Consider the following 15,073-nt stretch of genomic DNA (forward strand, 5'->3'; position numbering starts at 1 on the left):
CAGTAAGGGTTAAAAATGTTGGCTCCTCTTGGGGCGCCGGGGTGGCTTAGCCGGTTTCAGGTCACCATCTCGCTGTTCATGAGTTTGAGCCCCGAAGCCACACGTCGGGCTCTGTGCTCACAGTGTGGGAACTGGCTTGGGATTCTCTCTCTCTGCCCTTTCCTCTGCTCACGTGCTCTCTCTCTCTCTCTCAAAATAAATAAACTTTAAAGTTAGCTCTTCTCAGAGAGAAAACTACCCATTTTCTTTTAACCACTTTGGCCTCAGATTGACTGGTACGGCCTGCACAAGCCCCTTCCCCTTTTGGTGCCTCAGTCTTCCCATCTGTAAAATGGGGAAGGGGAGAACCATCCCCAGGGACCCGACAGGCAGTGGCTTTCTTCTGGCATGGGAGCTCTAAAAAATAATACTAAGTTGCTTGACTGTACATTTTTTTAAATTTTAATTAATGAATGTATTTGTTTATTCTGAGAGCGAGATTGTGAGAGAGAGAAAAAAAAGCGCGAGTGGGGGAGAGGCAGAGAGAGAGGGAAAGAGAGAATTTCAAGCAGGCTCCGCCCGGCCGGTGGCAGAGCCCGATGCGGGGCTCGAACCCACGAACCGTGAGATCGTGACCTGACCCAAAAATCAAGAGGCAGAGGCTTAACCAACTGAGCCACCGAGGCGCCCCTAATTATACATTTTAAAATTATAAAAGGAATTCATATTTATCCTGGACGTTATTTATTTATTTTTAATTTTGTTAATGTTTATTTACTTTTGAGAGAGAGAGAGAGACAGAGGGTGAGCCGGGGAGGTACAGAGAGAGAGGGAAACACAGAATCGGAAGCAGGCTCCAGGCTCTGAGCCGTCAGCACAGAGCCGGACGCGGGGCTTGAACCCACGAACTGCAGATTCATGACCTGAGCCCCAGTCGGACGCCTAACCAACTGAGCCACCCAGGCGCCCCATGGACTATCTATATCTATTCATATATATATTGGACTCTACGCTCGGCGCTTGAGGGCAAGGATATTTGTGCGTTTTCCAGGTGCCTAGGACGGGGCCTGGCTTCATACATGGGTGTGGAACCCCTGTGGGTCTAGGAGGGCAGGAAGGCGGCGGGGTTCCGGAAGCACAGGGCGCCAGAGGCTGCGAGTGCCAGGGCTAGGTCTGAGGTCCACCACTTACGCTGCCAGTCACGTCTGTGACTGTGCCTTCGAAGGCACCTGTCTCGCGGGGTGATTTTCGGATTCCGTTAGATCATGCAGGTCAAGTGCTTGCTGGCTTTTAAACGGGGTTTTAAAGAATTCTCTCCGGGGGGGAGAGAGGGTGGAGGGGGGTGGTGATCCCTTCCGGAGCCTGGGGAAAGTATATTTGCATTTCTGTGTCTCTTTACTTTTAATCTCATCTTAAAAATTTGTTTTCAATGTTTATTTTTGAGAGAGAGAGCGTGAGTGGGGGAGGGGCGCGTGCACACACACACACACACACACACACACACACACACAGAATTCAAAGCAGACTCGAGGCTCTGAGCTGTCAAGCGGGGCTTGAACTCACAGACTAGGAGATCATGACCTGAGCCAAAGTCGGATGCTCAACCGACTGAGCCACCCAGGCGCCCCTAGTCTCATCTTTTAAATGTTTTCACTCTTTTGCATATGTTTTAGAATAATATTTATACGCTATTACTAATGTGTTGCATTCATACAGTAATGCGCATATAAATAGGAGTAACCTGTGGATTGAAACCGTCAGCGAGGGAAGCATTTGTTCTTGAACTAAATCCTTCCCATAAGGACCACGAGGATCACCGTCCCCACTTCTAGGCTAGAAGATTGAGCCTCAGTGGCTTTGGCCAATAATGAGTAAGGGAAAGGAGCTGTGACGTCACCCCACAGGGCTGGGGCGGCATAAAGGTGGTGCAGATAGATGGTCAGCCACTTCCACGGTGCGTCGGTAAAGATTTAATGAGCACCTACTGGGTTCTGGACTCCCAAGCATTACAGCAGTGAACCAAGCCTGTAAAACTCTCCAGCCTCATAGAGCAGACACTCTAGTTGGGGAGACCGGTAATAAACAGACACATCCATAGCCTCAGGTATCGATAACTGCTATCAAAAGGAAATAAAAATAAAGCAAAGAGAGGAGGCAGAGAATGAAGACATGTTGTTTTAGTTTGGGTCACTAAAGGAGGCCTCTCTGAGGAGGTGACATTTGAAGAGATCTGAAGGAGGGGAGGAAGGGAGCCATGTGGATGATAGTTGGTGGAAGAGCCTACCAAGCAAAGGGAACGGCAAGTGCAAAGGCCCTGAGGTAGCGTCAAGCATGTTCCAGGAACAGCACAGAGCTTGGTGTGGCCGGAGCAGGGATGGGGTGGGAGACCAGGCCAGAGGGGGGGATTGGTATGCAGGTCACAATGGCTGAAGAGAGTTTCTTACTGGTGCCACCTGACCCAAGCTGCCTGGAAGCTCAAATTCTCTTTCTGCCAGGTCTTTCCCGGGAGTGTTGAGCAACAGAATAACAGGGCGTCAGAGTTGGATCTTGATGGACTTGGGCCGGGTGGGGGTGTCGGGAGAGGCAGCCCATTTCACAGATGAGGAAACCAAGTCTCAGGCAAAGGGAAGTGCCAGGGCCACCCGAATCCTGATTTAGTGCAGGGCTCAAGGGGTTGTTGGTTCTGGAGTCGAGCGTGTCTCTTAATCTCTCTCGGCCTTCGTTTTCCCTCTGTAGTAATAACATGGGCACAGATGAGGGCAAATGAGGCACAGACAGGTTGAGTCACTTGCCCAGTGTTACACAACTGGCTCCACAATCACCGGGCTCATTTTGGAGGCTCACTGTGTGCCGAGCACTGTGCTCAACTCCTTAAAAGGGTTTTCACTTCTCACAACAACCCCTTCGGGCAGAGAAACTGAGGCACATAGAGCTTGGGTGATACACCGGGCAGCCTGACTTCCGAAGCCAGCCTTTTAATGTGGCCCTCTCAAGAGTTCCCTTCCTCGTTAAGGGAAACCTGGAAACCACCGAAGCGTGGCCCCCAACTCCCAACTCCTGCCGGCCCAGAGATGTGCCCCGCCGTCCCAGGTGCTCATGGGTATTTTCCACTGGTAACATCTCGCCTCTTCCTCTCCTCTCCCCCTCAGCTCCTTGGGGTACATCCCTCTAATGAGGGTAGTGCAGTCGGTGCGACACACGACACGGAAATCTAGCACCACCCTGCGCGAGGGTTGGGTGGTTCATTACAGCAACAAGGACACGCTGGTGAGTGGGCGGGGTGGGGCGGAGCTAGAGTTGGGGGAGGGGCAAGATTCGCTGGAGGGGGCGGGGCTGGATGGGTTGTGGTGGGCGGAGCCAAGGTGGAGGCGGGGCTAGACAGAGGGATGGTTCTGAGGGAGGGAGGAAGGGCCCTGGGAGTCAGGGAAGAGGCGGGGCTGAGGACAAGGTTGGGGGGGCATGGGATCCGGAACCGGGAAGCTGGAGTTAGGGGCGGGGGGCGAGAAGGGTTAAGGTAATAGAGGATGGGATGGCGGGGGGGGGGGGGGGGGGGGGCGGTGCTGGGCCGGGCTAGAAGCATAACTAGAGGTAATTAAGGGGGGGGTGTGATAATAGGGTGGTACCAGGTAGGGCGAAGTTGGAAGGGAGGGAACCGGAGGGCTTATAGTGGGGGGCAGGCAGGAGACAGGGGTGGGGCAGGGTTAGGGGCAGAGGAGCCAGGCTGGAGGCTGACCTAAAGTTAGAGAGGGGTTATGGGGCGGGGCAAAGTGGGGTGGAGCCGAAGCTAAGGAGGGAGAGGAGAGATCAATCTGAGAAGGGGATGAGGTGGGGGTGGGGCTGGAGCTAGAAATGGGCGGGGCCTTGCGGGAGGCGGAGCTAGAGTGCGTCCCCAGAGGCGGAAGGGGTGGGGCCTGCGGGGGCGAGGCTAGGGCTAGGGGCGGGGTTTGGCCCCGGAAAGGGCTGGAGCCCCAGGCGCGCCCAGGGCGCCCCACCTCACCCTCTGGGGCACCTCTCCCAACAGAGGAAGCGGCATTATTGGCGCCTGGACTGCAAGTGCATCACGCTCTTCCAGAACAACACGACCAACAGATACTACAAGGTGGCCCAGCTCCCCCAGACCTCCTCCACTCCTCTCCCAGTTGCCTGCCGGCTTGCTTGTCATCAGCAAATGGGCCCCGCTCGGCCCCACCACTTTCCAGCGGGGGACCCCGGGTGGCTTACCTCACCTCTCTGCGTCTCACGTCTCGCACCTCAAAGACTAGTCCTCGTCGCAGGGCTGCTGCCCCGAATTCAAAGATAACCGTCGAGAAGCAGTTAGCTGGGGGCCTGGCATGTGTTGAGGTCCCCGTTATCATCATTACTTTATAAGGAATTAGTGGATTATTTATTAGTATTGCTCACCACCTCCCGTGGCTGCCTTGGGCTCCAGGCTGTCTCCTCGCTGCGTCCTTGCTCCTGCCCTTGCCCCCACAGTCTTGGTGCTCCCTTGCTCTAAACCCTTCCATGGCTCCCCAGAGTCCTGGAGACAAAACCCGGGTTCCTCCCTGTGGCCTTTGAGGCCCCTCATGGCCTAGCCATAGCCTGATGTCCTTCATTTACTCTCATTTACAACTACTGTGTGCTGTGCACCATGCATGTGATGGGAATCGAATACGTCCCTTGAAAACAAGCCTTTTCCCACCTCAGGGCCTTTGCACATGCTCTTAACACCATCCGCCACCGGCTGGCCTCTTCTTACCTTTCTGATCTCTGCTTCATGTAACTTCTGCCGGGAGGCTTTTCCTGACTCCTCTGCAGTTCAGGCCCTTCCCACTGACCCTGGATTCTGTGTGCTCTTCTGAGTAAGTGCAGAGCCCCAGGGTCCGCCTGGCCTCCTCACTGGTGCCGGTTGTGTGTCCTGCCAGGAAATTCCACTGTCAGAAATCCTCACCGTGGAGCCCGCCCAGAACTTCAGCCTTGTGCCACCGGGCACCAACCCCCACTGCTTCGAGATTGTCACTGCCAATGTCACCTACTTTGTGGGCGAGACGCCCGGTGGGGCCCCAGGGGGCCCCAGTGGGCAGGGAGCCGAGGCCGCCCGGGGTTGGGAAACGGCCATCCGCCAGGCCTTGATGCCCGTCATCCTCCAGGATGCGCCCAGCACCCCGGGCCACACACCCCACAGTAAGTCCCCACCCTGGGCCCTGAGCGGATGGATCTGGGGGGGCTGGTGTGGGGTCCCAGGGAAGGGAAGAGCGAGGAAGAAGGCAGGGAATGGCACAGTGGAGAATGTGGCTTCTGGACTCGGCTGGCCTGGGTCCAAATCTCCATTAAGCCCGGACCCAGCGTGTGGCCTTGGACAGGTCACTTCCCTTGTCTGAATCTTGTCCCAGGTGGTGACAACTCCTCCAGATTGTGCGTTCAGACTATTTAATTCATGAATTTGCTGAGTGTCTTCTCTGTGCCCATCCTGTGCTGGACAGTACTGGGGACATAGCTGTGACCAAAACAGCCCAGGGCCTGCCCTCACCTGCTCAGAGTCCAGTAAGGGAGACAGACTTGTCCCCAGACAGTGACGACCCAGAGTGGGGGGGGGGCCCGGACAGGGGAGCCAGAGGGCTGTTGGGAGCTCAGAGGGGATGGTTAATCCAGCCTGGGTATCTAGGAGGGCTTCCTGGAGGTGGCAACATCTGAGTTGAGCCATGGAAGCTGAGGAGGGGTGAAAGAGGGGCAAGCAAATGGGAAATATTTCAAGCAGGGGGAAAAGATGATCGGAAAGTCCAAGGCCCCTGCCTTCTGGAGCTCAATCCAGAGTGAGTGACAGACACCGATCAGATCATCCTGTGTGAATGACCAGTGTGATGTAGAATGTGTTCCGGGGTAATGTGACATGGCCTCAGGAGGCATTTGCGCTGAGACTGAGTGTCGAGGAGGATTGAACTAAGTCCAGAGGCAGGGACACGCATTCCTGGCAGAGGGGACAGAAAATGCAAGGCAGGAGCTAGGAGGGAACCTGCTGTATCCGAGGCCCAGCAAGGAGACCAGGGTGTCGGGAGCACACATCATGGTGGGGGTTGAAGTCAAAGAAATAAATGATGGCCCGGTGCCTGTTAGGCCATTGAAGTGTCTTGGGCTTGCTCCTGAGGGCCCTGGGGAGCCATGGCGGGGTTTTGAGCAGGGGGAGGGCAGGCTCAGGTTGGTGCTTCAGCAAGCTCCCTCTGGAGGCTGGATAGGAGAGAGCAGAACAGGGGCGGAGAGACCGTGGAGGAGGATGAAGGGCCAGGCCTGGAATGGGGAGGGGATAGATGTTCAAATGGCAGAAGGATCAGAACTTTGGAAATGTCTGGCTCTGATTGGGTGGTCGGGTGGCGAGCTTAGGGGGAAGATGTTGGAATCAGCGTGTGCCTTCCCGCCGAGCCTCAGTTTCCTCCTCTGTAAGGTGGGATCGGCACGCTTCCCTGGGCACTGAGCTCATGGGGTGCAGTGCTCGGCGAAATCATCCGTGACGTCACTTCTTGAGCCCCCCACCCCAGTATATATCTCGTTTACTTCTCCCCCGGCCCTATGAGGGAGCACCTGATGTTATCCCCATTCTCTAGATGTGGAAACTGAGGTTCATAACGGACAAGTCAGCAGCCTGCAGCTGCGCTGGATTCCCCGGATTCAAATCCGGGTGGAGTTATGGGTGAAGATATTCTTGAGCCCGGGGTCAACCCACCTCTCCCCTCTCCCCTCTCCCCTCTCCGTAGGACAAGCTTCTCTGAGCATCTCCGTGTCTAACAGCCAGATCCAAGAGAATGTGGTGAGACCCTGCCCCCACCCCATGGTCCCAAGGATGGCCTCTGCCTCCCACACAGCCTCCCAGCCCTCTTGCCCTTCCCAGTCTCTTCGATGCCCTGTCTCCATTGGCACTCCTGACCCTCCCCGTCCCCACCTTACAGGACATCGCCACCGTCTACCAGATTTTCCCTGATGAGGTGCTGGGCTCGGGGCAGTTTGGAGTGGTCTATGGAGGTAAGGATGCTTCCGAGCTCATCCAGAGGGAATCCTGGGGGGGTTCTGGGCTCCAGACCTTCCTATCTGATTGACCACATGCTCACCTCCTGTTCTGGTTGACTTTAGAAGGCTAGAGCCTCTTGGCGGATGGTCACAGACTCTCCTTTTCTTACTGGGAAAAGCCAATGGACTTCTTCCTGTTATTACTAGGGAGAGCAAATTCTGCCCTTCGGCCACAGAGCTAGTTCCGAGATTCTGATTGGCTATAAATCTAATTTACCGCCTCAGAACTCTGTCTTTTACCTTCTTCATTATGCCTTTGTCCCCCAAGGCCCCCCACCTCTCACATCTCTCCTGGGGACCCCACAGAGCCACCTTGATGACCTTCTGTCCACCTTTGTTCAACTATGCCTGTGCCTCTGTGGCGGGGGGCGGGGGGGTGTGCGTCTTGCCAGGACTGGAAGGTCTTGCTCCCCTCGCCCCCCACCTCCCCTACCCCCAGGAAAGCACCGGAAGACAGGCCGGGACGTGGCAGTAAAGGTCATCGACAAACTGCGTTTCCCCACCAAGCAAGAAAGCCAGCTGCGGAACGAAGTGGCCATTCTGCAGGTGACCACCGAGCTCCGGGGCCCAGCTCTGCCCCCACCTGGGAGGGACCTTCCCTTCCTACTTCCTCCTTTCAGGGGCTAACCCAGGCTGCGGGGGTGGTCAGGGAAGGCTTACTGGAGGAGGGAATAGGCGTATGGAGACTGAAGGGATGGGAAGGTGTTCTGAGCAGAAGTCCTCTAGGAATTTGAAGTCCAAGGTTGCTAGATGGTTTATGTGTGGGGAGGTGGTGGGAGGTGAGGCCAGGGAAGAGGGTGGGGCCACACCCTGTGGATTTTCTCCTGAGGGTACTGGGGAACCATGGAAAGATTTTGAGCCAGGAAGGGGCATGGGTGAGTGTATACTTTGGGAAGTTCCCTCTGGCTGCTGCTGGAGGATGGGACCAGAGTCTGGAGCTCCGGGAGGAGGCTGGGTGGGGACCTCGATGGGAGAAATGAGGTTAGGCCAGGCAGGGCTGGGGGGGGGAGAGGGCAAAGGATTAAAAAAAAATTTTTTTTAATGTTTATTTATTTGTGAGAGACAGAGACAGACAGAGTGTGAGTGGGGGAAGGGCAGAGAGCGAGGGAGACACAGAATCCGAAGCAGGCTCCAGGCTCCGAGCCGTTTGGCACAGAGCCCAATGCGGGGCTCGAACTCACAAACCATGAGATCATGACCTGAGCCAAAGTCGGATGCCTAACCAACTGAGCCGCCCAGGTGCCCTGAGAGGGCAAAGGATTTAAAAGACAGACCTTCCCTCCCAACCCTGGACCTTCAACAGAACTTCAAGATTTAGATCCTTCTAGATACCTGGTGGTGTGGGGATGTGCTTCTGTCTGGGCCTGTGGGAAGCCCCTTCCCCCACCCCCCCGGAAAGGAGCTGCTCACCCCCCAGGGACATTTTTAAAAAATATTTATTTATTTTGAGAGAGAGAGAGAGAGAGAGAGAGAGAGGTGGGGGGAGGGGCAGAGAGAGAGAGAGGGAGAGAGAAAATCCCAAGCAGGCTCCACATGGCTAGCGCGGAGCTGGGCGTGGGGCGCCACGCAGGGCTTGAACCCACGAACCATGAGACCACAACCTGAGCTGAAATCAAAAGTCAGACGCTTGACAGACGGAGCCCCCCGGGCGCCCGGGGACATCCTTCTTATTTGTCGTCTTGTCTGGAAGCCATGGGAGCATGGCTTGCCTCTCGGGTCCCAAGTTCGTGGGCCACCGAGACGCTGACGACCACCCTACCCCTCACCCCACCCCCAGAGTCTGCGGCACCCGGGGATCGTGAACCTGGACTGCATGTTTGAGACGCCTGAGAAGGTGTTCGTGGTAATGGAGAAGCTGCATGGGGACATGCTTGAGATGATCCTCTCCAGCGAGAAGGGCCGGCTGCCCGAGCGCCTCACCAAGTTCCTCATCACCCAGGTGCGCCCCCTCCCCTGCCCCCGCCCCCCGCCCCCGCCCCCGCCCCCGCCCCCCTCTGCCCGGCTCCCCACCCGCCCTGCGCTCAGGCCCCGCAGACACTGCGTGGGAGTCGCGATCGCGGATGATAAAAAATATACTAATAGAGTAATAATAGCAACAATAGAAAAAAAAAAATAAACCAACTGAGCCACCCAGGTGCCCCAGAATGATAGTTTTATTTTTATTTATTTATTTTTTAAAATTTTTAAGTGTTTTATTCGTGTTTGAGAGAGAGAGAGAGAGAGAGAGAGAGAGAAAGAGATTGATTGTGAGCGGGTGAGGGGCAGAGAGAGAAGGAGACACAGAATCCGAAGCAGGTCCCAGGCTCCGAGCTGTCAGCACACAACCCGATCCGGGGCTCGAACTCCCGAACACTGAGATCTTGACCTGAGCGGAGTCGGACGCTTAACCGACTGAGCCACCCAGGCGCCCCAGAATGATACTTTTAAAATAATAGTAGAGTCATAATAGAACAGACTGTGGATTAATAAAAGAGGAACAACAATAGAAAACCATAGAGTGGTAAAAATAATAGACTAGTAGTCATACTAGTTATTAGTGTAGACAAATAATAAATAATGTTTATATTTTGGATTACTTTATATAATGCGGCTCCCCAGGCCTGACAATATTCATGTAGACAAAGGGAACGGGAGAGAGTCCTTTCGGTGGGGAGCTCATTCATTCATTACATTGTTCAACAGACACTCCCTGGGCCTCAGCTCTGTTCCCGCCCCGTGGAGGGGACAGTGCTGGCCACACATCTAGATCGAGGTAGCCCAGCCCCGGACAGTGATCACCCAGAATGGGCAGGGCTGGGATGGGGGATGCTAATAACGGTGATAAATAATGCAGTCGCTAACCTTTATTGAGCACTTACTGTGTGCCAGGCAGTGTTTTTAACTCATTTTACCTCCATAGCGACCTTTGTGGCAATGGCTGTTGTCACGCCCGTTTTCCAGTTGAGAAACGTGAGGCACAGAGACTTGAAGTAACTTGCCCGGGGTCACACAGCTGGGGGGATTTGAACGTAGGGTCTGTGCTTTTAACTAGCAATGTCCAACTAATTGGTGTTATCTGTGCCTCTCTGCCTCTTACTTTCTTCACTAAAATAGTACTTCTGGGAGGCTATTTTGTTTCAGTACGTAGTTAGCCGAACTGCCTTTTTTTTCTGAGCTGTATCCCGAGGCGGATATCGCCAAAATCCCTAATTGCTGAGCACTTAGGTTGTTTTCACTTTTCCACTATTACAAATAACCTCCTGTGACTATTTGTCTACAAACGTTGGTGGGCTCTGGTGGGAGAATTTCCATAGAATGCGTTTCAGATAATGGACTCCTGAGTCCAGGGGAATGTGCTTTAGAATTTTTTTTAACATGCTGCCCAGTTACTCTCTAAACTCCCTTTCAGTCTTTGCTCTCAACAACAATTTGAGGGTGTCTACTTTCTCCTTGCTAACTCTGGATAAAATAATCACCACTCTCATAGGTGGAAAAACACTTCATGTGGCTTCATTTGGCAGTTTAAAAATTATGGGTCAAGTGGAGCATACTTTCCTATGTTTATTGGCCTGTGTTTTATATACCCTTTGCCCATTTTTCAGTTGGATTGATCTTATTGAATTGTAAGAGCTCTTTGCATATGACGGACACTGGATCTTTGTCACTTGTGTTGTTCAATTTTTTTTTTTTTAATCCCAGTATTTGTTTTCCTTTCCCTTTCATTCATGGCTTTTATTTGCCATTAAGAATTTAACTTTTGCAATGTTAAATGTTGCCTTTCAAGGTTTCTGGGTTTTACAGCCTTCCTAGAAAGGCCTGCGCACAGGCTGGTCCCCCACCTGATTCTAGGGCTTCTTCTCTTGGTTGCAAAATCCCCTGTGCTGTGCTTCCTTTATACAGACCCAGCACCCTCGCTCTCCCCAGCACCGTGTTTTTGTTAGGGTGGCTTGTGGGGTGTGGACAGAAGCCTACTGGGGCGGGCTTATCCAGACTCCATGTGGAGAGAGGGAACTGCCTGCCCTCAGCAACTGGTTGCTTTCTCTTTCTGGTCTCCCATCTTTTCTTCTCTTTGTCTGTGCTCCTCTCTCTCTGTCTCTCTCTCTCTCTGCAGATGTCTGCCTTCCGCCTCTTGTCTGCTCTACCCCAAGTCCTGTGCTAGGCCCTTTACTCACGGGCTTGCTTAGGCTTCACAACTGCCTTCCAAGGTAGGTATTACTCTAATCCCCATCTTACAGATGAGGAAACTGAGGTGGAGAGAGGGCCCATGTTCTGCCCGTAACAACAGCAATAGCCAACATAGTGCTTGCTCTGTGCCAGATACTGCCCTAGGGACTTTTTATTTTATTTTTTTAAGATTTTACTTTTATGTAATCTCCACAACCAGCGTGAGGCTCGAACTCACAACCCTGAGATCAAGAGTCACTCACTCCAGGGGTGCCTGGGTGGCTCAGTCGGTTAAGCTTCCAACTTCGGCTCAGGTCATGATCTCACGGTCCGTGAGTTCGAGCCCCGCGTCGGGCTCTCTGCTGACAGCTTGGGGCCTGGAGCCTGCTTCGGATTCTGTGTCTCCCTCTCTCTCTGCCCCTCCCCCGCTCATGCTCTGTGTTTCTCTCTCTCTCAAAAATAAACAAACATTAAAAAAAAAAAAAAAGTTGCCCTCCTCTAACTGAGCCAGCCAGGCGCCCCTGTCCTAAGCACCTTTTATGCGTCAACCCATTTAAACTTCAACAGCAACCCCTGAGGATGGGTACTTTTGTTACCCCCATTTTACAGATGAGAAAACTGAGACCCGGAGAGTTAAAGTGGCTTCCCCAAGGCCACAAGCTAGTAAGTGTAGAGCCAGATTTTCCACCTAGGTAGGCTGGCTCTAGCATTTGATATAAAATGTAGATCATATTGGTATTTGTATTGTTTCATTATATATTATATATATATATATATATATTTAATATTTGTTTATTTTTGAGAGACAGAGTGCGAGTTGGGGTGGGGGTGGGGGGACAGAGAGGGGGTATAAAATCCGAACCAGGCTCTAGGCTCTGAGCTGTCAGCACAGAGCCTGACGCGGGGCTTGAACTCACAACCCATGAGATCATGACCTGAGCCGAAGTCAGAGGCTCAACCAACAGAGCCACCCAGGCACCCCAATATTATGTGTATATATATTATATTATATATTATATATTATATATTATATATTATATATATACTATACTATATATATAATATATATACTATACTATATATATAATATATATACTATACTATATATAGTATATACATATATACACTATATATATATAGTCTATATATATACACTATATATATAGTATATATATACTATATATATATAGTATATATATACTATATATATATACTATATATATACTATATATATATACTATATATATACTATATATGTATAATATAGTATATATACTATATACACACTATATATACTATATATATAATTATATATTTTTTATATAATATATGTATGTTATATATAATATATATAGTATAGTATATATATTATATATAATATATAGTATATATAATATAGTATATATTCTATATATACACTATATATACTATATATAATTATATATATTTTATATAATATATGTATGTTATATATAATATATATAGTATATTATATATAGTATATATAATATATAGTATATATAATATATTATATATTATATATATATAGTGGATGAAAAATACTTTTTAAAAAATGGGGTCACATAATAGTACTTCCTTAAAGGCTGCTACTTTATTAATAGCATCCCCCCCACACACACACCTTTTATAAGTAAACTCCAGGCCCAAAGGAAGGCCTGAGCTCATGACCTCAGAGATCGCAAGTCATGTGCTCTACTGGCTGAGCCAGCCAGGAGCCTCAGTAATAGTTCTTTTTTGTCAGGAGCTTATCACATGCCAGACGATCTCAGGATCTTCCTAAACCCACTGCTCCGGCTGAGCCTTTCTAGAATTATCCAACTCCTAGCTCGGATGTAATGGTTTTGGGATTCTGAGATTCTCATTTGGAGCCCCAATGCCCCCTGCCCCCGGTCCTGGGGAGACATCTTCAGGGGTGCAGAGAGAGGCACGGATGGGGTTTGGAGGGCTGGCCGCAGAAGTCAGAATCTGAAGCAGGTACCTTTCTATGTTCCTTACTGGCCCCATCTCCTCCCCTCAGATCCTGGTGGCCTTGAGACACCTTCACTTCAAGAACATCGTCCACTGTGATTTGAAACCAGAAAACGTGTTGCTGGCATCCGCTGACCCATTTCCTCAGGTCAGTTACATCCCAGCTTGATTTGGAGAAGTCCAGCTAACACTGGAGGCTGGTGGGGTTGTACGAATAGGCCAACTGGACACAGAGACTCAAGATAACAGTGGCTTAAATAAAATAGAGGATGTTTCTCACTCATGTAGCGTCCAGCATAAGCATTTTGAGGCTGAAACAGCAGTTTCTTAGTGTCAGGTATTCGGCTCCGGCTGTCTTGTTCTGGCCTCTCTGTGATGTTGTCAGTCTTCAAGGGTCATGATGGTCCCTATCATGTGAAAGGATAATAGGGAGAAGGAGGAAAGAAACAGGGTGGAGGAAATGGGCACACCCCCTTCCTTTTGGAGCCTTCTAGCATCCCATTGGCCAGGTCTTGATCATGTGGTCATGGCTGGCTGCAAGGGAGGCTGGGAAATGTAGTCTTTATTCTGCATGGCTCTGTGGGCAATTACTTTCAAGATTTTTCTTTTATTTGTATGTTTTACTTTGTATTTGAGAGAGAGAGAGAAAGAGAGAGAGTTTGAGCAGGGGAGGGGCAGAGAGACAGACAGAATCCAAAGCAGGCTCCAGGCTCCGAGCTGTCAGCACAGAGCCCGAGGTGAGGCTCAAACTCACGACCCACGAGATCACCATCTGAGCCGAAGTCGGGCACTTAACCGACTGAGCCACCCAGGCACTGGTGACATTAACTTTAAAGATTTTATTTATTTATTTACTTACTTACTTATAGAGTGTGCAAGCAGGAGGTGGGGGACAGAGAGAGAGGGAGAGAGAGAACCCCAAGCAGGCTATCCACTGCCAGTGCAGAGCCCAACACGAGCCTTGAACTCACGAACCGTCAGATCATGACCTGCGCTGAGATCAAGAGTCGGATGCTCACCCAACTGAGCTACCCAGGTGCCCCAAGTTATCTCTACTCCCAAAGTGGGGCTCGAACCCACAACCCTGAGATCAAGAGTCACATGCTCCACTGACTGAGCCAGCCAGGCGCCCCTGGTGATCTTGACTTTAATAATACACTTTATCCCAGTATATTCAAATATTATCATTTCAATGTGTAATCAACATAAAAATTATTAATGAAATATTCTTTCTTTCCATACCAAGTTTCAAAATCTGGTGTGTGTTTAACACCTAGAGCACAAATTCAGATATGAAATTTTTATCAGAAATATTTGATTTGGGAAAAAAATAAATATTTGATTTTGTGCTTAGATTTCATAAAATTAGCAGTTGGAAAAGTAGATTGACCTATCCAAGTGGTTCCAAGCATATTTAAAAGCTGTCCAGTAACTAAGTCTAGAATCTTTTCTTCTAATAGTAAAAGAGGATATTATTCTCATTAACATTTATTTTGGAAGGGTAAAAGATTTTGACTCCCAGTGGAAACAACTTATGTCAACCCCATAGTTTCCTTCTGCTTCCAGAAGTTCAGTGTTAGTGGCAGCCTGGGATGTAACACAGGATGTAACACAGTTTTTACACATAAAACTGTAGGAAATTTAATGAAAATTAAATAAAAACTAGTTTGTCAATTGCACTTGCCATATCCAAGGGCTCGGTAGCCACAAGTAGCCAGTGGCCACCTTATGGGTCAGTGCAAGTCACAGAGAGAAGAACAAATGTTGATCATATTGTCACGATAATGTCATATCTGTAATGAGTTCCCTGACATGGTTCTGTGAGCTCACATAACTATGTAGCCCACTGGAGGGTCAGAGAAAAACTCTCTGAGGAAAGAGTAAGAGTCTATTTTTTTTTTTGGATGGACAAGTATTCCAGGCA

The 15,073-nt window shown here is 50.4% G+C and overlaps 1 protein-coding gene across 3 annotated transcripts in view; it reads left to right on the plus strand.

Moving 5' to 3' along the window:
* The window catches only part of PRKD2 (protein kinase D2), a 35,464-nt gene that overhangs the window by 13,923 nt on the left and 6,468 nt on the right, over nucleotides 1-15,073 (plus strand). For all 3 annotated transcript variants that reach the window (XR_006961792.1, XM_047077796.1, XM_047077795.1), the window contains exons 8-15: nucleotides 3,129-3,246; nucleotides 4,001-4,078; nucleotides 4,884-5,142; nucleotides 6,708-6,760; nucleotides 6,900-6,972; nucleotides 7,457-7,563; nucleotides 8,795-8,956; nucleotides 13,199-13,297. Coding sequence is in view for 2 of the 3 variants with exons in the window: in XM_047077796.1 (XP_046933752.1) it covers nucleotides 3,129-3,246; nucleotides 4,001-4,078; nucleotides 4,884-5,142; nucleotides 6,708-6,760; nucleotides 6,900-6,972; nucleotides 7,457-7,563; nucleotides 8,795-8,956; nucleotides 13,199-13,297 (949 nt within the window). In the remaining variant the exon portion in view is untranslated. The remainder of the gene's footprint in view (nucleotides 1-3,128; nucleotides 3,247-4,000; nucleotides 4,079-4,883; nucleotides 5,143-6,707; nucleotides 6,761-6,899; nucleotides 6,973-7,456; nucleotides 7,564-8,794; nucleotides 8,957-13,198; nucleotides 13,298-15,073) is intronic.

Source organism: Lynx rufus, unplaced genomic scaffold (genome assembly GCF_022079265.1).
Source record: "Lynx rufus isolate CCGP_SWC_20201006 ecotype Redwood Valley unplaced genomic scaffold, mLynRuf1.p SCAF_16, whole genome shotgun sequence".
NCBI lineage: Eukaryota > Metazoa > Chordata > Mammalia > Carnivora > Felidae > Lynx > Lynx rufus.